Source organism: Chlamydotis macqueenii, chromosome 3 (genome assembly GCF_036417535.1).
Source record: "Chlamydotis macqueenii isolate bChlMac1 chromosome 3, bChlMac1.mat, whole genome shotgun sequence".
Lineage (NCBI taxonomy): Eukaryota > Metazoa > Chordata > Aves > Otidiformes > Otididae > Chlamydotis > Chlamydotis macqueenii.
Genome location: NC_141558.1, coordinates 37,458,424 through 37,482,357, shown reverse-complemented (window position 1 = coordinate 37,482,357; position 23,934 = coordinate 37,458,424). Strand labels below are relative to the sequence as shown.

General features: G+C 40.5%; 1 protein-coding gene across 4 annotated transcripts in view; it reads left to right on the top strand.

The window, feature by feature from the left end:
• Nucleotides 1-2,822: 2,822 nt before the first annotated feature.
• The window catches only part of UBE3D (ubiquitin protein ligase E3D), an 85,599-nt gene continuing 64,487 nt past the window's right edge, over nt 2,823-23,934 (top strand). For all 4 annotated transcript variants that reach the window (XR_015258261.1, XM_086745591.1, XM_086745590.1 and 1 more), the window contains exons 1-7: nt 2,823-2,904; nt 3,414-3,613; nt 5,487-5,577; nt 10,590-10,821; nt 17,823-17,892; nt 20,399-20,468; nt 21,336-21,444. Coding sequence is in view for 3 of the 4 variants with exons in the window: in XM_086745591.1 (XP_086601717.1) it covers nt 2,843-2,904; nt 3,414-3,613; nt 5,487-5,577; nt 10,590-10,821; nt 17,823-17,892; nt 20,399-20,468; nt 21,336-21,444 (834 nt within the window). In the remaining variant the exon portion in view is untranslated. The remainder of the gene's footprint in view (nt 2,905-3,413; nt 3,614-5,486; nt 5,578-10,589; nt 10,822-17,822; nt 17,893-20,398; nt 20,469-21,335; nt 21,445-23,934) is intronic.

Below are 23,934 nucleotides of genomic sequence, written 5' to 3'. Positions count from 1 at the left end.
TAAATTAATGCTTTGTAAAAAAAAAAACAAAACTTGGTTGAGACAGTTTAGCTGACTGTTGTCTGCCATATTTTTCCCATAAAAGATAACCTTACTCCATCTGCTTCTTTGAGACTCTCCTAAGACATCTACTTGCTTTTGCCAGCTCCAGGGACTAAGATTAATTTAAAGTAATCATGTCTTAGATAGTAAATTGCTATAAAATTAGCATGTGCAAATCTGCCTTTTTGTTTGAAGTTTTGCAGATCATGTTTTCAAACAACTGCCTGCAACTGCAGAAGGTCTTGTGACTCTCGTGGAAAGTAAACACTTGACATTGAGAAAGACTTTTTCCAAAGCACAAGCTTCTTTCCTCGGTGTCCTTGAACAGACCATCAACAGCCTCTTACGTACCGTGAGGGTGGTGTGCTGGGTGAAGCGTGCATGGTGACAGTGCTCATGAACTAAGGGATGGTCACAGAGGGGTGTCAAGGTGGGCTTACAGTCTCTTTGGTAAAAGACCTCATGAGAAGCAGTAGTAAGCCTCACCCCGGAGCAGCAGATGCCTGTGCCATGGGTCCGTTTGGTACGAGTGCAATGTGACAGCATTCAAGAGCTGAGTGAATGTGGGTTGGGAGGAATTTGGGCAGATTTGTGATGCTGCAAGAAAGGGCGGAGAGAGAGTTGTTCAGGAGGCAGGGGATGGGTGGTGGTGCAGTGACACACCACAGGACGCAGTCCCCAGCACTGACTTCCCCTAGCTCAGCACGGGCCTCTGCTCAGACAGAGCTTCAGGGGCATAGTGGGTTGAGCTGCTAGCTCACTGCTCCACAAAAGAGAAACCAGAAAAACAAAAGCAAGAAAAGTTGTGGGTCAGGATAATGATGGTTTAGTAAGCGAAGGGAAGAGGGGAAAAAACACCCAAACAAACCCCACACAAAGACAATCACTCACCAGCTCCCACAAGCAGACCGCTGATGCCTAGCCAATCTCCGAGCAATGGCTACTTTGGAAAGACTACACTCCCAGTTCTTATTGCTGAGCATGACGTTATGTGCCATGGAATATCTCTCTGGTCAATTTGAGTCAGTTGTCCTGCCTCTCCCCAGCCCCAGCCTCCTCCCTACCTTCAGCTGAGGGGAGCGAAGTGAGACAGTGAGAAAGCCTTGGCAGTGTGCGAACACTGTTCAGCAAAGATTGGTGTATTACCAACACTTATTTGGTTACAAATCCTGAGCACAGCATCATACGGGCTGCTGTGAGGAAACTCCACCCCAGCCAGACCTAGTATGGGGGGCTGCAGCTTTGGAGGTCTGGGGATGCAGGGACCGCCCTGCAGAGGTGGTGCCCATGCTTGTTGGATGTGTGCAGTGGTGAGGAGTTGTTGCCAATCTCAGGAGTTTGAGGAGGAGTCCAGCAGACTGTGCAGTACCACGAAGATGAAAAAGAGTTTGCCAAGGTCTTCCCAGAGACCCTGTGGAAGTGAGAACCCAAACTGCACAGAAGGAGAGGCAGCTAGAGATTGTAGTCGGGTGTAGGGAAATGGAGGGTTTCCCATGATGGGGAAAGGAGGACAACAGGAGGACAGCTCCTTCTCCACCTGCAGATCTGTAACTGGAGTAGAGGCTCCATGCCCTGGTAGCAAATGATGCAGAGAAAGGCTTACCTGAGGAAGCACCACAGCTGGACAAGCCTGAACCACAGCAGCATCACCAGGAGAAAGTGGTGGATGAGAGCAGTGGGTGACTCCCTGCTGTGAGGGATGGAGGGCCCCATCTGCCAAGCTGGCTTGCTATCTGTTTTTTTTTTTGCTTACTTGGGGGCTTAAATCCAATGTGTTGCAACGACACTGCTGAGGCTTGCCCATCCGTCAGCCTACTACCCCTAACTGCTTATTCCTGGATTAAGTCTTTTGATACAACACAAGGAAGTCTCTGCATCAAAGCCTGGTTATCATGGGGGACTGCTGCCCCCGGGAAGGATGAGCTGTAGGTGCCAGTAGAGACCAGGAGTGCCCAGCTGGCAAGCAGCTTTCTGGGGAAGGCCTTGGGGCCCTGCTGGGCAGTGAGCTGAGCTGGCCCTGGTGGCAACGAGGGCCAGCAGCATCCTGGAGCAGAGCCCATAGATAGAATCATAGAATAGTTTGGGTTGGGAGGGACCTTTAAAGGTCACCTAGTCCAAACTCCCCCCTGCAAGGAGCAGGGACATCTCCAACCAGATCAGGTTGCTCAGAGCCCTGTCCAAGCCAGCCTTGAATATTTCCAGGGATGGGGCATCCACCACCTCTCTGGACAACCTGTTCCAGTGTTCCACCACCCTCATTTTAAAAAATGTCCTCCTTATGTCCAATCTGAATTTACCTCCCTCTTATGTCCAATTGGAATCTACCTTCCTCTATTTTAAAAGCATTACCCCTTGTCCTATCACAACAGGCCCTACTAAAGAGTTTCTACCCATCAAGGACACTGATTATCCCCCATTACTTGGCACTTGACAGACCACATCTAGGAGACAGCGCCCAGTCTTCTCCCCGTGCCCCTTGCAGGGAAGGTGTTCGTAAACAGGCCCGAAGCCCGGAGCGGCGGCTGCCCGGGCAGCTGGTGCAGGCCTCGACCTCGGGCTTTCGGAACCCGACGGAACCCAGCCCCGGGCCACTCAGGTCCGACCTCACAGCCCACCGCGGGGAGGGCAGCGGGTGGGCGACAGCCACCCCGCGCCGCCTTCCCGCCGCTGCCATCCGGGGCGGCGCCGGCGCCGAGCTGTAGGCGGCGCTGTGGCGGGCGGCCGCCCGCCGTCGGATCCGGCTGCCCGGCGGAAGAGCGATCGCTTCCTGCGCCGGCCGCCGGAGCAGCTCCGTCCCGGCATGGCGGGAGGGTTTCTGCTGGAGATCAGGCGGCGGACGCAGAGCGCGTTGCTGGTTATCCGGTAGTGCAGGGGGTGCTGCCTGCCTTCCGCCGCTTGGGCCGGGGCCGTGGGGAGCGGCCGGTGCCGGCGGGGGCGGCGCAGGGCGCGGCGCTGGGGTGGCGGGTCTGGCTTTTAGCGTCCATAGCCTTAAACGGGGGCGAGGCGGGGGAGAAGAAACCGGGTTATGTACCGGCGGCTCGGAAAAGCCCGAGTTACTGTGCAAATAAATGCTTCCTGAGAACGATGGTTTATTTCTCTCGATTGCTTCCCGCCCCCACGGGAGATCCCGGTTTACCGCGTGGGTCCCGGGTCGCGGGGGAGCTGCGGGCCGACCCCAGGCTCGGTCCAGCCGCATTCGCGCCGTATCTCCGCCTGACGCGGAGCTGTCGCTCCGCGGCGTCAGCCGCAGCCCAGCTCCGGCGCCTGGGCGCCGAGCCCCTTCCCGCCCCTTTTGGCCTGCGCGGCTAAAGTTATCCGCTCGTCCTGACACCGCCTGGCTGAGGTAAAAACCCCTGACTTTGCGTCCCCAGCGAGGCGACCCTGCCCAGCTCGCCGGTGGATGTGTCGGTGGCGGCGGACGGCCTGGAAGTGAAGAGCGGCGGAAGCTGCGAAGCGGCGGCGCTGCCGGCAGGGGTCAGGCTGGCCCCGTCCTCCTGCCGCGGCCTGCGCCGCCTCCCCGCCGACGGCCTGCACCTGCGTATGCGCCTGCGCTGCCCGCCGCCCAGCGCCGGTAAGGTTCGGGGGGGGGGGGGGGCGTGAAGGTTGGCCCGCTGCTTAAAAAAAAAGGCTGCTTTGCTTAGGATTACCTGAAACCTTACTGTTTTAAGTGACGTGCCAACAAAGTCTAGAATCCGCAGCACAAAACACCCCACCTCAGCCCAACTGGAGTTTGTGGTTTGCGTTGCGGGTATGCTGCTGTTTTTTTTCTAAAGGGCTGTCTTTACCTGTGGGTGGGACATGTAAGCAGGAACTGATAAAATATAAGAAAATTGTCAGTTTTAAAAATCCAAAGTGCAAAAAGCGGCGTAATGAAAGGTTGCTGAGCGAGTGCTTTGTGTAGGAGTTTGGTAACTGCCCTCGGTTCCTCCCCTGTGCTTTACCATATTACTTCAAAATCATTTTCTTACCCTCCTGTTTCACTTTTGGCAGCTGAAAGTGCAGTAATAATGATTCATCCAGGTTAGCGCACTGAGGCTGTTGCTGACCACTTAATTGTAAAATACTGTGATTTTGTGTTGGAGCTTGTCCTCAACAGCCTCAGCTTGCAGAGGTTAATGCTGCAGGTGACATCTGCAGAGTTACTGTCTTTATTTCCATGATGCCAATTCGGGAATAGGATGTAATTGCATAACTAGGAAGCATGGTAGTATAATTGTTGACTTTTTTAATTCTAGGATCCAAGCTCAATATGTTTAGATTTATTTAATAGGATGTGACAGAGAAAGATACATTAAATAACACAAAACTGTAATTCTGTGGTTTTAAAGTAGAAGTGACCAACGAAGTATGTGATGTACAATAATCGTTTCAGCACCAGAAATACACTGTTGATTTTGTGGTATTCTGAGGTTGCTTCTGTACATTAATTCGCAATTATGCGTGTGCTTTGACAGTTCAATTATACAAACATTATTTAGTGTGTCTTATTAATGAAGCATGCTTAAAAAGATCAAAGATGAAGTTTTAAAAAATTAGTTTTGGAAGTCATACCAGTAAAAAACATCTATGTGAACCAGATGGTGGTTGACGTATATATTGGATAACCTTGGTTAGCCTTCAGTGCTTTATATTTCTATGCAAAACTAGTTGTCTCTTATGTGAAATTCTGGAACCTTTTAAAGTATTTTTCATTTGTGGTTGCAACCTAAATCTTACATACCAAATGCCAGTGCTGAGAATATACTTTGATTCTTAAGTTGGAGAAAGTGGGCAATGCAAAACCTATTGCCCTTAGACCAAGGCTTACAGTTTTACTTTTCTTCCACCTAACGTTATTTGATAATTTGTGGAGGCTTTTGTAGCTCCTTTTTTAATTTGGAAAAGTTGTCTGAGCTGGCTTTTGTGAGACCGTTTTTGCTTTGCTGGCCTGTAGAGGGTGTTGCTCACTATCTATTCCGTGAGTGGTACCATGGCGGCTGCTATCTTACCTGCCTGAAAATTTAAAACTAGTGGTGTTCCACATCCCCCCGCCCAACTTTTTTTATGTTACATATTGGGATGCACACTCATATTGCAGAGACGCTGATTAGCAGAAATATCATTACCAAAAAGTGGCGCTGAGTTTTAATTTATACAAACTCTGTAATCAAATCAATATCTCAGCTTCCCCTGTGGAGAGGGTTTTCACCTTTAAAATAATTATTCATGTATACAATTCCTACTCAGTAATATGGGGCATGTGGTGGAGATGACAAATTTTTTGTAAAGCTAAGTACTTGCTTCTATAGCTAAATAAATTTAGGTTATGTTTAAAATGTCAGCAGTTCGTTTTGTTTGTTAGATTCTTATCTTTTTGGGTTGAGGTATTTGGCAGGATTTTTCTGTAAAAGTAACTGAAAATTTGAGGCAATTTTGAAGATTAATACGTCTTCTTCTATCTGTAGATTTGGTTTTTACTTTGAGGGGAAGCCTGAAACCCCAGAAGAATTACGTCTTTTACTGCCAATCCTGTGGTGACATCATAGTCAAAGACCGGTGAGTACTGCAGTGTCTTGTATTTATGGCAATAAATGACATAGCGATTGGTATTCGTGTTCTTTTGTGTACTTAGGGAGACAGCTAAAGGGTATGTATTTTGAAATTGATAGATGAGAACACTTTTGAATCACTACAGATGGCTAAAAGCAAAATTATCTGAAACAGTTTTTCACCATTTATTAATTTACTTCTTTATTTCATTCTGGCTGGAAAGTAGAAGTACCTTACAAAGGGAGTTTGGTGCATTGCCCTGGAAGTTAGGAAACCTGGATTCTTTTCCTGCTTGTCTGCTATGCTTTGAGCAAGATATTTCCTTTTGTAGCTGGACTTCCCTAGGTGTAAAATTTCTGCTTTGAGATCTGTGGCTTTTTGTTCATACAGAATCTCTTTGCACTCATCATAAATATGATTTTGCTGTACAAACAAAAAGCTGTAACATTTTGGCCTGGAAATACTGCAAATGTTCATAGTTTTCATTGATTTAAAAAATACTTATAGTCAGCTACTTGTTAGTAGCTGACATCTTTGTGATGTTGAAGGGAAAACTGAAAATTTGAGCCTAGACTTCTTTCTTCCTTTGTATGCCATTCAGTTCTGCGCAGTCTCTTATAAATTCCCTTCAGTCATCATGCTGTAGTTACAGTGTCTGCTCAGAGTGGAGGTGTTTGCCACAGCTCCCTTCTATCTGTTAAGCAAAGCCAGCCTTCACATATTTCAGGGGTGCTGAATTTGGGAAACATAGGGGCTATTTCTTAGCTGTGTAATTCGGCCTTATCTCTATTCCTTACCAAGCTTGCAGAATGAATGAGAATTCTCATAAAAAGCTGCTGCATTTTCTAGCTCTTCTGATGAACAGTTTTGACAGCTTCAGCTGTATATATATCAATTGTTAGAGACACACTTGCGTCCTTTTATGATCTCTGTCACTCCTAATAGTCAAAATGGTAATACAACTGTGGTATATTCTGTAAACTCCTGTTACTTTCTTGTCATGCATACGGATTTATGTCTGGCTTCAGTGTAACTAAAATGAGGATTTCCTGGCTTTCTGTTCTGAAATGTCTCATCAGAAAGTCTAGTAATAACTCTTCTTCTGATACATTTGTAGAGTAATGAAACTTGTAATTTCTAGTCAGTAACATTTACTTTCAAAAGATACTGCACTTTTATATTTTATCTCTGAGTAGGTGTTTTCCTGAATTTCAGCACATCAAATTCATATGCATGGAGTTTACATCTTTTGGTTCTGCATCCTATAACACAACGCAGTCAGAATTTTTGAGAAAGGAAAAAGAAGGCATGTTCGCAGCTCTTTACTTGGCATTTCTCTTGCAGGAACCTCTAAGTCCCTCAAATGGTATCACTAAAAAAGTATTGATTAAGACAGGGTAGAAGAGTGGAGCTGCCAGTGATCCAATGCCTTCTGTTCCCGGACTTACAAAAGGAAGACAGTACCATAGTCAGTTCTTTTAGCTGCAGAATTCTTGTGTTGGTCTTTCCAGGGAGAGTGAGCATGCCAATGGCAGCACAGGTGATGGGATTGAAGGGAAGCTGCAGAACTGTGTGAAGGGGGAACTTTATTAAAGTGTGAATTACTAGGAAAGGGTCTGTAATAAGAAAAGCCTGAGATCTAGAAAATGATACCTTTGAGAATAAATTGAAATAAATTGGATTTAGTTTAGATAAGACTGTGGAGGAGATGTAGGAGTCTTCCAATATGTTAGAAGTTGCTGCAAAGAGGGTGGCAGTGGTCCTCAGTTGAAGCAAGAGGAATTTAGGTTAAAAAGAAAAGAAACCCCAAACTTATTCTAAAGCTTACTTTTTGCTGTTAGAGATTGCATAGGAAGCCATAATTTTAATGACTAGATTAGTGAAGTATGTTAGGAATGGTTTAAATGTAAGTGATCCTTCCTTGATGCAAGAAAATGGATGCTATACATTTTCTGAAATCCCCTGACACAGTCTGTTTCCTTCCATGAATCTGATGGCTCTTCGTTAGAGTTATGCTCTTTACTCGTTCCCCATTACCCTCACATTAACCACATCGGAGGAAGTGATTAGTTTTTTTTTCTTCCATGATTTAAGAGCTGCAAAGAATTTGAGATACTTTCTTTTTTCTTTCTCTCCTTCTAGTTAGACTAAGTGTAGCTCATATATAAAGTAATTCTTTAAGGCTTTATTTCTGTCATGAAGAAATTCTTAAAGGCTGATTGTTGTGCAAAATAAATTTTGTAAATTGATTATTAAGCAATAACCCTTTTCCTTAGTCCAAATGCTCAGAATTTGTACTACATAAGTATTCTATTGAAAAACTGATTGCAGGGGAAATCTTCTAATTACACTTTTTCTACACAAATAGCTTTAAGTATGACAATTAACTGTCAAGATTTAGTAGTAAGTAAATAAGGAAGACTGCTGCTAAAGAAATTCAGTTGTATCTTTTGTCTGTATCTTTTTCTCTGATGGAATAGAAGGCTTATATGTTTAAAAGTCTGAAGTCCGTTTTACTTCTAGTTTTTGGAGTTTTCAACAGATAGGACAATATTACTGGGTTCTTGGATATTAGTTAATAATGGTATTGGAGATTATTTTTCCTAGTCCAGTCTTATAAGGATCTCCATGGCCTAATCCTTACCTCAGCATGGAAGCCCATCTAAGAATTACATACTTATGGCAGGAGTCTTTTAGACTAGTACCTAACTTCTAGCTTTTTAAAATTAATTACCTAGACTTCCTGTTTGGAGACAGAGAACTATCTCCAGAAGGACATTCAGCCTGACTATATTAGACACTTTAAGAAGGAGAAAGTTTCTCTTAAAGGTGCTAACCTAATAATTGTTTGTCTTCCTCTGACTGTGAAAGCAGCCTAGCTGGCTGCCTTAAAGTAGAAACTCAGTTAGGAGCAAGTCTAGGGACGTGAGTCGCCCTCTTAGCTAGGCTTTATCCCTGTATTTAGCAGCCTCAAGTTAGTCAGCACACAGTAAACTTCAACCTTCATTTTTTTTTGGCTTTTCTGAAAAGCTACATTTTTATTAATGTTACATTTTTCCAGTTCTAGTGATCCAGAATATGGCTTCTGGCCTATGAATGGCAAAAGCCTAAAATATAGTGGAAATGCTGTATTCTGTATAGCTCAAAGTTAGGAGGAATCTGCTTAGGAAATTCCTACCGATTGGAGCAACTGCTTTTGTTGGGCAGGAATTCAAGGTCTTGATGCCCTAAACTGTGAGGGTAAAGAAAGGGTAATGTAATGAAACTGAACAGCATTAATTTGCAGCTTAAAGTAATCTTTGTCTTTTTTTTTCCACCTGTATGTAACACTTGAGAAAACATTGCTGAGCAATACCAGCTTTTTAGTGCTGTAGTGTAAAAAGCAATACGTAGGAATGAGGATTTCTTTTTTTCAGTGTGAGTCCAGGCATTGGATCTAATTGTACAAGGCTGATGAATAACCAGTCATTAGGACAACACCAGAATTAAGGTCCCACGATGGCAGAATTGTGGTTGTATCTCAGGCAATATGTAAGAACACAGACAGTGATGGGTAGTGCTGAGAGGTGATGTTAGTTATGGTAGAGCTGGGTCAGAGAACCAGTTATTCCAACTTTAATCTGCAGGTGGGGCAAGCACAGTTTAAAATGTATTGCCGATCTAGAAAGGAGGAAATTTTTATAAAAGATTTTACTTTTACCCACTCAGCAATGCAAAAGGCACAAGAAACTACAATGGGAAGAACTGGCATCTTCATAAAAGAATAGTCAGTGAACCGTAAGAAATAAGAAAGAGGGGGATGTCTTAACTGTTGGCTTAGCAGCTGTGTGTTTATTTGTGAAGTAGCACCATAAGCAAAGTTGTATTTGCAAGTTTTAAGTAAAGAGTAGAATCAAGAAACTCTATGTAAAGGTTTCAGGCAACAGCAGAAGAAATAGAGAACAAAAGGAAAGCATTCAAGGAAAGCAGGCAGAGAGCAGAAACAAACAGTACATCTACAAATAAAGCCATCACCTATTGTTTTGGTAACGGGGCTGAATTTCTTGCCAGTGCAATGGCTTTCTAGAAGACACAGATTAAAGAAAGTCTAAATAAGTGGGCAGTATACATTAATACTTCTACATTCTTAATAAAATAACATATAGTGGGACCACAGAATGGCGATAGGAACTGTAGACAGGAAAGTAGTGACCACTGACTCATAATGATGAAGCTGGTATTTATACAGCCACATGTATATATTCTAGCTTTGAGACTAGGTTTTACATCTTAAAGCAGTGATTCCAAATTTTGGCTTGTAAAATCCTCTGGCACTGTGTGTAACCAAATAAAGTAAGTTGAAAACAACACTGATAATGTAGCAAAGTCTGATATTGCCTGGAGCAGCCTCCTTTGTCCATACAGCTGCCCAGGAGAAAGGGATTTGGATTTTTTTGTATGTGACTTCTGAAAGTTGAATCTGAATCTAAGTTAAAATTGCATTATCCTTTCTTTTTTTTTTTTTTTAATGAGGATATGTGTGATATTTTTGTTGGGATTTAGCTTTTTCAAAGTCTGATATATGACTTTGAGGGGCTTCAAAGGACATGCTCTCCCTTGCTCTGACAGCAGTCTGTTTCTCTTGTTTTTATATCAACACTTGCTGCAAGGGAACTTTACAAGTAATAATAAATACAATTGCAAAATGCCTATTGTTATATTTTTCATGACTGGGTAGAACTGTTTTATTTTTGTTATGTGATTCATTTCTAGAGAGTATTATGCCAAGTTCTGTCTTATAATCATTGGAGATTCACACTTGGGAAATGCTTCATCACAAACTTGGCAGGAAACACTCAGTCATTGCTTTCTCAGAATTTCTCTGAAGGAAGTGCCTTTGACTGGAAGGAGAGTCAAGCACTTACTTTTGGAGAAAATGTCGTACTTCCTCCCCCTTTTTGTAAGGAGTCCAAGCTCTCTTTTAGTGTCTTAGAAAAGAATACAATATATTGAAATATTTTTTTCTTCTTTCCTCTTAGGAAATTTCTCAGAGTTCTTCCTCTACCAAGTGAAAACTGGAGTGCTTTAGTTGAAGAGTGGTGTTGTCACTCTAACCCCTTTGCCAAAAGCACTTTGCACCCTCAGCATGATGACTGTTTTCTTGGAGACACTTTTTTTCTGTTGAATTCAGGAAATGAGTCACATCTGTCTGAATCTCCCATGTGCTGCTCAGAGACTGGGCACCATGCTTCTCAGAGTGGCTCCAACTTGGTAAAGTATTTTGTTTGAATAATTCTTAAGTGAATGTATTTGGACTTTTTTCCTTGTAAAACACTTCTTTTTTTGTCACTGGTTTATTTAACTTGTATGTATTACAGAGCTGGTTTGAAGGTCATAGGGAGTTGTTGACATTCAGTTGTATCTGGCTTCTGAGCCAGAGAATACTCCAAGCTATGATTTACATTTTCTAAAGCATGCACTGTGGTCTTGATATTGACCTAAATATGCAAAAAGAGCTTCTTCCTGTAAACTGAATTAGAAACTGTTCAATTATGTAGTTCTAATCCCAAATATTTCCCCCCAAAATAGCCTGAGTGAAGGATAGCAACATTTAGTAAGATAGTAAGTGTAATGGGTTAGGTGTTTGTCAAAGGGAGCAAAGAACAAGAAGGAAACTGGAGTAGCAGTACTTTTTCTTCTCAACCGATGACTGGATGCATAACCACAAATACGATCAAAGGAAGGTGTGATTTTTTTAAAATTTTTAAAATTTTTTTTTAGGTTTTTTTTTGTTATCTTTAGAAAGACTCAGAAAAATCAGAATGTGTTTTGGGTTCAGATGTAGCTGTCTTACACGCTTAGAATATAGTAAGGAAATTGAGTTTGTTTGACTGCTCTCTGTCTAGTGAAAGGGACCTGCCGCCCCTGGTTATAACTCTTCACATTCATGTTTCTGAGATGTTCCCGGGGGAGATTTATCCATCAGCTGAGTCTCTAGGAACAGGGCTACCATTTGGCTTAGAAACATCAAAATTTGTTGTTGCCCAGTGTTGTAGTTTAGCCCTACTTGGGACCAAGCTACGCTGTCTCTCACTCACTCTCTCTACGCTCTGAGGGAATGAGGGAGAGATAATGTAACAAAATGGCTCAGGGTTTGAGATGAGGACAGGGGGAGATCCTTGAAGTTACTGTTATGGGCAAAACAGACTTGACTTGAGAAAAACTATTTATTTATTATTAATAAAACCAAAGCAGAATAATGAGGAAGAGAAGAAAAACAACTTACACCCACCCCTCCCTCTTTCCAGGCTTAACTTAATTTCAGTTGTCTCTACCACCTTCCCCTCCCTGAGCAGCACTGCGGGGGAATAGGAAATGGGGCTTATGGTCAGTTCATCAAACATTGTTTTCTGCTTCTCCTTCCTCCTGGGTGAAGAATTCCTCACATTCCTCTGCCGCTTCAGTGTGGGGTCCCTCCCATGGGCTGTAGTCCTTCACAAACTGCTCCAGCACAGGGTCTTTTTCCACACAGTGCAGTCCCTCCGGAATGGCTGCCCCAGCGGGCCCTCCACAGGCCACAGCCTCCTTCAGGCATCCGCCTGCCCCAGTGTGGGGTCCTTCACGGGCTGCAGGTGGATCTCTGCTCCTCCGTGGGCCTTCATGGTCCGCAGGGGGACAACCTGCTCCACCATGGTCTTCACCACAGGCTGCAGGGGAATCTCTGCCGGAAGCAACGTTACTCCTCCCCTTCCTTCTTCACTGACCTTGGCGTCTGCAGCCGTTCCTCTCACAAGAAATTCTTTACGATTGTCTGAGGCAGACGCCTCTCAGGATCTCTTCACATCTCATCTCCTCTCCACTTCTTGCAGCTGGGCTGGGCTGAGTCGGCTGCCCAGCAGGAGGCCAGAGGGTGAGGCCTACAAGGCCCACAAGGCTTGTGCCTTCCCCTCTTCTTCTTCTTCATTCGTTTTTTTTTAAAAATATTTTCCCCTTCTTAAATATGTTATCACAGAGGCGTTATCACTGTAACCAATTGGCTTGGCCCTGGCCAGCAGCAGGTCTGCCCTAGACCTGGCTGAGTCCACTGGACAAAGTGAAAACTTCTAGCAGCTTCTCACAGAAGCTGCCACTGTAGCCACCCCCACGCTGCCAAAACTGGGACACCCAGGAAAAAAAACATTTGTAGGTGTACTGATGTTTCAGTGGTGGGATAAGACCTATGAAGAAAGAAAATGCAGTGCTTTACTGATCTTGGAAATCCAGCACTTGTATAAAAGTTCACGCGGTAATCTTTTCTTCTTCTCCTCTTCTGCCAGAACAACATTCAGGAACTTTGTTCACCAAAGCCTACATTTCCATAAAGCCTTTTCTATTAATCTACTGCTTGTCTGTATTTGTGCTGACAAAGGGTGGGCCTGCAGATACCATCTTTTCTTCCAATACCGTGTATTAAAGCTAGTTACTGAAATCCTTTTACAATTATGCGAACCGTTGCTACCTTGACAACTTCTGTCTGTAACAGCTGATGACTTGCTATGTACAGATTCCCAGCATGAAACTTCTGATCTATTGAAAAGTGACACCAGAGGCCCTGATTCCTGTCTGCTGCTACTTATCATCCTTAGGGATTTGTATTATCTCCACCACACAGATTCTTGCAGTTCAATGGTTGCTGGAGCAATGTATCCAAGTGAGCCATCTGCTTGGGGAACAGTTCTGTCCTGTGGTCCATGTCTGCAAGTCTTGCAGCTGTGGTTCCTTTGGTTTGTTGTTCCATTGTTCTCTGAAAAACAGAACATGGGAAAATAAGAACTGATCCTCTGAAAGGATATCAGCATGGGAGAAGCAGATTGATTTGGATTAACTCTGTGGCAATTGGAGTTATTTCTTCTATGTATCCTTAAGAAGGAGGCTGAGCAGAAGATTCTGAGTTTTCAGGAAGACAATGCTTTTTGCTAAAGGTCTCCAAAATGAATTATCTCACATTTCAGTAATCTCAAAAGAGAACAATGGGAACAAAGATGGGAAGAGGCAGGGTGCATGGAGTTCATATTGCAGCCTAAAGACAGGGGAGCAGTCCGTCCAACACACTTCTTAAATCAATCAAAGACAATGTTTGCTGGAAAAGGGTTGTTTTTGAGGCAGAAACATCATAAAAGGATATGGGACAAAGATGCCACGATATGGGTCAAACCAGGATAACAGCAAAACTTTTGAATGAGGGAGGAGGCCATTTTCTGTCAGAGGCAGACAATAGTAGTTTAGTGTGATGAATTTTCATGCTTGCTTCCTTAAGCTTGCCTTGAAGTTGAGAATTCTTTCGTTGTTTGTATCAAACTCCTCTTTGTACATCTTTCACACTTGCAATGAATTCTCATTTGTGTGTTTGCCTATTTCCAGCATCACTCGGTTGCCAAGCAAATGAGCAAAACTGTAAGATCCAGCAGAAACTGGACTAATAAGGAAAAAACCCCTCATATTAAACCAGAAAATTCTTCCAGAATATGAGTAATAGAGTATTACAGGCGAGAGATTGCTACTGGCATAAATGTTCTAATTTCAGAGCATATTGTTGCAATCTGCCCCAGTATGAAAGTTCTTTTTTAATTGCATTGCAGTTCTTTGGAAAGTGTTTGCCTATGACCAAAATAGTAGCAGGAATATACCAGAGATGCTTAAACAATCTTTTCCAGCCTCCAGTGGGATCAAGACAGCATCCGTCCATTGCAAACATATTTCTCACATCTATTAGTCTTCCAGTGTAACACAGTTTTTAAATATCACATGGTCTTGCAGCATCCTAATAGTATCTCTTGGGGAAAATATTTTCCCTGACACTGTATCAGGGATAGAAACAGAAAATATTAGGCTGGTGATCCACCTCCATCTGCAGATTGCCAGCAGCTGCAAGTTGTCAAATAGATATATTGATTTAATTAGTGTAGCTAAAACTATCGCTTTTTCTGGTGAAGCGTGATACAACGGTTTAGTGGTGGTTTTTAGGTAGTATACTGCACAATTCTCAGCTGGCACCTGTAATTGTAGTTAAAAAAAAACCCCATTCAAGTTGTAGCTTTCAAGGAACTACTGTATATTATATACTTGTATTGTGCAATATTTATACAAACCTCAAATACTGGTTTTCATAAAACCCTGTCTGCTTATTCTTACTCTTCACATTAAGCGAGTCATTTTCCTGTGTATGTTTGACAGGAGTATAGCAAGGTAGGAATTGGGAAAGGGGATAACTGCAGATATAGGAACCAGATGTGTTTTCTGATCTGCACAGCAAGAGGGCTGTACTTCCAAATAGTCAGCTCTCTGAAGCTTTAACAGAGGCTGTTGGGCTCTCCCTGGGGCTTTTAGTTTGATTCCTGGTTTGTGAGGAACAAGCAGGACTTTGTGGTCTTAAGTTCAGATTCTATGTGGGACACTTTCTGTTTTTCGTGGAGCTAGAGTGGTCCTTTTTGTTTATTTTATTATTTGCATAGTACAGATTAGAGAACTCTGTTACGTATCCAGCATCGAATCCATCAGTTCTGTCTGAGCCATAGCTTTGTGAAAGATGTCCAGTATTGATTTAACACTTAAAATGATGGAAGCGTTATCACATTCCTTGGTAAACTGTTTCAGTGGTTCATCATCTTGAGTCTTTGCTCCCTTTTTATTAAATTAAGCGCACTAAGAACAACTCTACATATCTTTTTATCTGTAAGGTGTTTTTATTTTCTAGAAATTATTTTTGTAGCAGTTTTCCAAATTTTTAACATATTTCGTAAATCCATTTTTGCAGTAATCATCCCCTAATTCCGAATATGTTATATTTTCCTGTTTATCAAACATTCAGTTGTTCATGCACTCAGAGATCATATTTGCCCATTCTTTTGTAGCATCTCAGTCGTAACTCTGTTTTAGTTAGCAACTATCATCTAAATTCTTTTTATTTTTGCTGTCTTCCACTATGTATTCCTTTATTTTGTCATCACTGACTTTGTTGCTGTTGTTCCTGAATATATAATCTGGCATTTGGCTATATTTTAGCATTGTTATTTTAGCATTGTTAGACTAAGCACAACCTACTTAATGGTCCAGACCGATGTGTATAACTCCTCTGTCTCCCTTGTTTACCCCTTCCCTATCATTGCAGCAGGAAGTACTTACACTTTTCCATAGCGTAACTGAAAAAATTGGCCCAATGTGTCTATTTGACTTGACTATAAACCCTTTCATCACAGTTCTGATCACAGACCACACATCCTTTAAGGCACCTAGAATAAATCAATTAACAAAGTGTTATTCAGTTTTCTATTAGGATAACTGTGCTTGGAAATCTGCGTCATCTGAAAGTCGACAGTTTGGGTTTTGAAGACAGCCTGTCATGGACATTCCTCAACACTTACCTTTGTGAGACAAAAAGTGTGCCTGACATAGCTAGGGACATTGGATTTACTTTATGCTGTTCTTTTTTTTGTTTGTGTTTGTTGGCTTTTTTTTTTTTTTTAAATAGTTTTGTGTTGTGATAGGCCACAGAACGTCACTTTGTGTTCTGGACATCAGTCTGACAGATCATCATTATACCTTTTAAAGTTTGAATACTAAGGAGTATGATGGTGGTGATGAGTAAAAACTATGCTGCCTGAAAAGCGCATGTGTGTCCACTCCAGTTGGAATCCATGGCAGCTGTCACCATCTTTTACAGAGGTTACAGAAAAAGATAAATTTTTAGGTTTCTGCCCTCAACTAGTTTAATTTATGCTAAATTTAGGTATTATTTTTGTAGGCATGGGCTGCAATATGATTTCTCAACTTGATAGTGACTTGTTTGGACTTACAAAACAAGCCAATAAAACAGTAGTTGTTTAATTACACATGGGTATTTTTGTGCACTGTATCCTGTATGAACAATTATAAACATGATTATACAAAGACCGCATGTAAAAATCCAATTTAGGTGTATTCTCATTACATTTTCAGGATTTCTAGCTCCAGAAGGATTTATTAACTCAGGAGCATCATTGTGGTTTTATGTATGTACTGCTTCCAGAGCTGTACTGGTACCCTCAGGTTAATAAGCCCACACAGAACTAATTCTGGAGTTTAAACTTTGGATTAAAGTAGGAGTTGTGCTTACTTGTCTCTTTACAGTGATACTGAATTTAAATATTAACACTAGAATTAATAGGAGTGTTACTAGGGCAGATCACAAGTTCATCCAGAAATTAGAGCTTTTTCAATGGGTAGTAATGGATGCATAAGAGTAAGGCAAGTGTTAAGTGATGTTTTAGCCAGACTTCTTGAACTAGATATTGTTACCCACATTTTTTGGTTTTAATAAGCCCTTGATGAACATTGCTTCTTTTGAATTTCTGAAGACTTTTTGAATTTACATATACTTTTAATACGAAAAATATTTTTCTGTAGTGAGTACCAAACTATATTATGCATTGTGTGACAAATACCTTCCTTTTTTTTTGATACAAACCAGGTTATAATTTCATAGCATGAGCTGTGAGAGTAAATGTTTTTGTCCTTTTCAGCTTTTCCTAAACATTTGTGATTTTATATATCTCAATGATACCTTTTGATTTTCTGTCTTTCATGCTTTCTCCCATTACATGTTTTTTTCTTGCCATATACAGAAACTGTTTTGCATCTCTGACAATTATTCTTATTCTCTGTCAATACCATTTCTGTTTCTGCTTGAGTTGAGGGAGAAGGGTTATTCCAGAACAGAATCCATCACTCCTTTCTGGAATATCATGCTATGTTGTGTTCTTCAGCTGTTTCCTAGTAATTCAAAATACTCTGTGGACATTTTCTGCTCTCTGCTGAATGTTGAACTGGGATTCCTGTAAAACTGTCCACAGTGGCTATAACTTTTTACTGAGTGATGATAGTCACATTGCAGCATAATATTTTATGAATATATTTTGGAATACTTCTTTTCATGTGCATTATTTTGCCCTTATCAAAATCAAATTTACCTTGTCATTTTAGCATCCACTCAATGTTACGAGATTCTCCAGTTAGCTATTACAGGTAATGCTGTGTGATCAGTATATATTGCCAAATTTGAAAACTAGTATGGAACTTGCAAACAAGTTGAAGTGTAGAAAACTGTAATAGTGAATGCAAATCTGTGTGTATGTAAACATAAAGAGAATAGAAACAAGTATAAAGTTCACAGTCTACTCTGGAGAGTATGTTAAAATTATACATTCCTTTTTCAGAATAACTGAGTGACATTTAAATGACATTTCTTTGTCCTACAGAAATCAAAGGAAAATACCAGAGTAATTTGTAAGCGCTGCAAGACAATGCTGGGAGAAAGAGTATCATCAGGTATGGGATGTACAAACCAAACTAGACTTCACTGCATCAGCCATTGAGCAGTGGGGGTTAAAAACTCTGGAGGAAAGTAGTTTATCAGTACGGTGTAGAGCTGATTCCTGTGTGTTTGTCTCATTCCCTCTGGAACAGATGAGGTTGTTGCTTCCACTGTTAGACCTTGAAAGTGACATATGACGGGGATTTTCCTCATCCTTGTTTCTGTGGCATATTTGGCTAATTCCAAAGCTTTGGAAGACTCAATACATGACTCCAGTCTACTAGGTATCCCAGTAAAAAAGGACACCTGAGAAAATACAACTTGTTTATTTTGCTGTCAGTCCTACAGAATAATGGAAAGGTTAATTCAGAAATTGATCAACACTAGAACAAGAAGAAATTGGTCAACAACTAGAATTAGAAGCTAAAGATATGATTGCTAACAGCTGGCTTGGTTTCATAGAAAGGAAGCCTTGTTAAAGAGACAGGTTCTCTCTCATCATCTCATGATGAGATTACGAGATTATTGGTTTAAAAGCTGTCATTATATTGAATCAGCAGGGCTTACCTGAAATAGTGTAAAGATGACTCTCTGTGGTTTTTAAAATGCAGTTATTAACAGGAGAGAAGGAATAATAAGACTTTTATAGACGGGGTTCATTCTTTCATTCTCCCTCTACTCCACTGCGTCAATCAGTGTGAGGCTAGCTCAGTTCAGAGATCTGGAGAAACTTCTCAGAAAATGCAACGCCTATTTAAGAAATAAGTTATAAGGATACAGAAGGTCTTCTGTTACAGAAGATTGCGATTGTCCTGTACAGGGATCTGAACAGTACAGGCTTTAATAAAACCAAATTTAAGCTAGGGGCTTTGAAAGCCCACAATGCAGGTTGCAAGACTTTGGGAAAATAGTGTTTGGAAAAGAGCTTTACAGATCATCATGAAAAACGAATGGCTTAATCTAAGCCTGTAGACAGTTGTTGCAACCAGTGATTACAAGGTATAGGAAAAAGCAAATACTATGTAGACATGTGGGGAGTTGGTCTGGACTCTGTACGTGGCTGAAGTTAGATAGCACGTCAGTTGTTTTACCATGTTTCTTCAGTACTGTAGGAACTTTATGGAAAGTTCAAAGGACAGACTAAAAAGCTAACCGGAGCTGTATGGTATAAGTCAAGACAGAATCATCTCTGTGAAAAGAAATTAGAGAGCAGGCTTCACTGTCATGCTTTGGTGCTTCCTCATGAGCAGATACCAGTGGCTTGAAGATTAAGCTGGATTAGAGTGGTATAGCTGTGGATGCCAGATTTGGCTTTGAAGTTCCCCTGTTGGCTATTGCTTCTCCCAGCTATATCGCCATATACTTGTGTGATTTTTTTTTTTTTTTTCCAGAAAATCCCACCTGCTATCTCTCTACAAGCAAACATCTTAATCCCCAGTGCCCTTGCAGCAGTAGCACCAATTCCGTACTGAGGGTAACAGCTGGGGAGCTGGAGTGACTGAACTGGCTTCTTTTCCTCCTGTCTCCCAGGACTAGGCACAGCATGAAGCAGACTAAAATTAAACTTAGAGGTAAAATATAGTCTGCTAACAGTGAGGATAATTAAAAAAGTGTAGTACTTATGTGGAGAGTGGGTGGGATTACCAAGCCTTTGGAGTCTTTAATGAAATGCCTTGTTTCATCCAGTTTTAATGGTGTGCGTGGAAAGAGATCAGATGAGACAATCCCTTCCACCCTTAAAATTCATAGAACTGATGAATCTTTACTGTTGTTCATATACTCAGGCTTAGTGTAATTAATTTATTACTCTACATACTTAACCTGTTCTGCTGGCCCTCTGGTTAAACTGTGTTTGTAGCATAGACCCAGAGATTCAATATGATAATATTTGACCTGTCTGTATTGATAGGGATTAAATTCTGTACTCAGACACTTCTGTTTAGTGTTAAAGGCTGTCTTAGTGGAGCTTTTGGGGAACAATTACATTGAAATTCAGAATGTGTGCAGTATTAGTGTTGAGTCAGTGCGATTTTTGGAAAGAAGGTCTATTCTGCTCTTTGAGCAAAGAAGAAGATTATTCCCCTGTGTGTGCTGTTATTAAAACTGTCTCTTGTGATTCACTGCAGCATTACTGAGCAGCAGAGAGTACTAAAATCTTTATGTAAGCTATGCTGATCTCAGTGCTTTGGGAAAGTTCTTTCAATTCATCTTTTAGGTTTGGTTTGAGCTCTCACTTGCTTTGTTTCAAGATGATTGTTCCCAGTGTTAAACAAGGATCAATATGAATGACAAATTGCTAATCATGTAATTAGCTCAGAGCAGTTTTCTTCTGGCAGTGTATGTTTTCTGTTATTGGTTTGTTTCTCCTCCCACAAGCTAAAGCAGAATTTGACCATCTGCTGCACCTCTTAATTGAGTGCTGAAAAAAAGTTTAATCAGTCTACTGATATGGTGACTTACAGTCTACTCTTAACAAGTCAATTGTTCTGTTGTACTTGAAAAATATTTTTGTCATTTTAGATACCATTAAATACTATGTCACCGAGGTGATTATTCAACCATCTGAGGGAAGTTTCAGCCCAACACCAAGGTAACAAACAAAAATTTAAAAAATCAGATAATTTATTCAGGTTTATGTTTTAGAAAGGATGCTAGAAATGCACTAACATTTTAGTTTCTTGAATAATTGTAAACAATAAAAAAATGCTATCAAATTTTATGTATCATCACAGAATTAAGCATTGTAAAGGTAATGTAGTCTGAATTCACACATGTACAATTTTGTTTGCTTGTATTTATGCATGTGTGTGGTGGAGGAGAGACATTGTGTGTAATTTGTCGCAGTGTCTCACTATTCAGGTGATAAGCCAAAATACAATCCTTATTTATTTTGAACTATTTAAGTTTACATTATGTCTAGTGGCTAATTATGGAAATTGAAGGTTACATTATGTAAAGTTAAATTAAATGAGCCTTTAAATGTTTAATTGGCAGTGAGATTTTTAAATTTTCAAGTAATTCAGTTTGAACTTAAGACTAAGATGAAACAGAACTTGATCTAGCTATCTTGTACCATGTGTACTATGCGTTAGTCACATTATATTTGAATTATGTTTGAAATATGTGCGTCATTCTGAACTTTGTGTTCATATGTGTAACCTATCTATAACAGGGAAAAGCTTTTATTCAGCATTTGACATTTGATGTGGGTCAAAATAAAGGATGTGGAGCAATTTTCACTGCTGATCTATTAAAAAATTCCTGTTCCAGGAAATAAAGTCCTCTGGTTTTGAGGGAGAGAAAGATAAAGAAGCCCTATCTCTCAATAAAAAGTTATTCCTGAATGTAGTGGAATTGACAGGATGGAGATATTCATATACTTGCAGTACATTGACGTGAATTCTTTGCGCATGTAGTTATTATGAAAGCATATAATACGTGGTTAATTCTTAAACAGGTCTCAATTCGTCCAGAGCATGGTTGCTCAGTGTCTTGTGGAGTTGTCCTCTGCTAAAAGCACATTTAGATTCACTGTAAAAGGGGATAATGGAAAAATCTATATTCTGGTAAGTTGTTTTTTTTTTTTAATCTTTATCCTGCTGAAAAAATTTAACTTATGAATCTCAGCTCCTAAAATATATTATTTATGCTGTTCATGATTGTATGTTTAAACAAAATTAACTAATTCAAATTCTTGAAGTAGTTCTGAAGAGTTCTGTTCAAGTAAGAAGTTTCCCCCTGTTTTTTAATCTAAGCAGATGTACATATAGAAATTTTCTCTATTAATATAGTAATGAAAGTACTACAAATGCACCACCAGTAGCACAGAAGTAACACTGTGCTTTGTATTCAGAAAATATGGAAAGCTTAAGATTGACTTTGTAATATATATCTCATCTTCTTGCTCCAGTGCTTCTTATCTTTAATCACCAGAAGTTCATCAAATTGTATGGCATCTTTCACAAATATTGTCTTAAGTCAGCAGACTACTAATGTAGTCAGTACATTACATTGCAAAGTGAAGTGCAAACAAAAATAAAATTGCCTATTAAACTTAATGTTCTAATGCTGTTAAACTTGGTTAAGCTTGATATTTAAATAGTGACAGCTAAATTCCTCAAACTTTTAAGATGGATAGGAATTTGGGTCTGGAATTATCTTAACACTATACACTTGGTATAACCAGGGGATGTTTTCTTTTATTCGTTAAATAAATATAGGCACAGAATTTGTAATTCTGTGGTTTGTATGAGTAATTCATAGACGTGAAGATAAAGAAATCCATGATTGTAGATTCCTGCCCTGGATCAACACCTAGATGCGCTTTGTTGAGATAGGCAATCTAATTAAATAAACTGGTTTATATACATTTTCCAAGTTCTGTAGTTTCTAAACATCCACATTCTGAGGTTAGTGTATATCTGTTGCTTTTAAACAAATTTTAGTGCCAAGATAACATTTCTGCAACCACTGAGAAATACTACTTCTGTGATGATGTAATAAGGTCTCATGAGCAGACCCGTAATTGTCACTGTATATAATCTAATTGAGGAGTCATTAAAAATTGTTGTGAATTTTTCCTTGTACCTTAACGTTTTTCCAAATTGCCTAATATTCCGATGCTCAAATCTGGTAGCTTATACAGAACAAACTGGTTATTTTGTAACAGAAAAATCACCCTATTTGGCAGATTGCCACTGCTCTTAGCTCTGAGTTGCATTTTTGCCGATGTATTTATTAGAGAAGCAGGCTGAATTAGCATAGGAACTGGCATCTGATTGGCAAGCCTTCCTTTTTATTAGTCAGTTATTAGTATTTTTTTGTGTGTTTAACATCATAAAGCTCTTACTCATGTCCAGTGTGAGCTTCTAGATACTGCGTACACACCAACAGATGTTCTGGAGTCATGGGTTAAGTCTTAGGACTCAGAGACTTTTCAGGCACAAGTATAATGTAAATGCTGTTTATATTAACGATTGCAAATGCTAAACAGTAAAAAATGTAGGTGCTTGAGGCTGTGAGTACACAGACAAGTTAGACAAGTGGTCTCATCACTGATGGATTGTGGACTAGCTGTCCCACTTGTTTGTTTTGACAGTGAGCCAGAGATTCTCGTTCTCAGTGTTTGCGAATGCACACAGCTTAGGCTGTGTATGTGATAATTAAGGTCTCTCTTTTAAATTATTTTTTAAACCACAAATATTATGTATATTCATTTTCCTTATTTCCTCTGTATGTATCACTTAACATAACCAGTTATGTAATTTAAGGATATAATAATACATGTTTCTGCTGTTTAAGCTGGCAATAATGAGGCTTCTGAAAGCTATTTACTACTTATGGGTTTTTTTTGTGGGTTTTTTTGGGGTTTTTTTTTTTTTTAAGGATGGCAATAAATAAAATCTCTTTATCTCAAGGGGAAAAAAGTGGTATATACAGATTTCCTTACTTATCCTAACTGTCTCTCTGCCTTCTTCACATTCTCTAAAAGGTGAATCACTTGCCTCTTTGCTCCACTGTTGAAGGGTTCCCTACCTTGAAGTTGCATGACTTATAAGCTAAGAATAAGATGAGGGCAGGGAATGGATAGTGAGATAGGAGAACACCTGCAAAATGATACATTATTGGTCAGCATAGTAACATCTTAATAGATGTTGTTTTTTTCTGTACTATAAGCAAGGAGAGGTTTGAAAGAGGTAAATAAGTAGTTTTGTGGATAGACACAGGGAGTTCATCCTATGGATAGGATCAATCTGATAAAACCCGAAAAGATCCATCTATGAAAATCAAAAGGTGTGTGGTAGAGTTTGGAGTATTTGAATATTAACTCCAATCTTTCACTACTGAATGAAAGACTAATGGCTTTAAACTGGAAGAGGGTAGGCTTAGATTAGACGTAAGGAAGAGATTCTTTCCTGTGAGGGTAGTGAGGCACTGGAACTGTGCCCAGAGAACTTGTGGATGCCCCATCCTTGGAAGTGTTGAAGTCCAGGTTGGATGGGGCTTTGCGTGACCTGGTCTAGTGGAAGGTGTCCCTGCCCAGGGCAGGGGAGTTG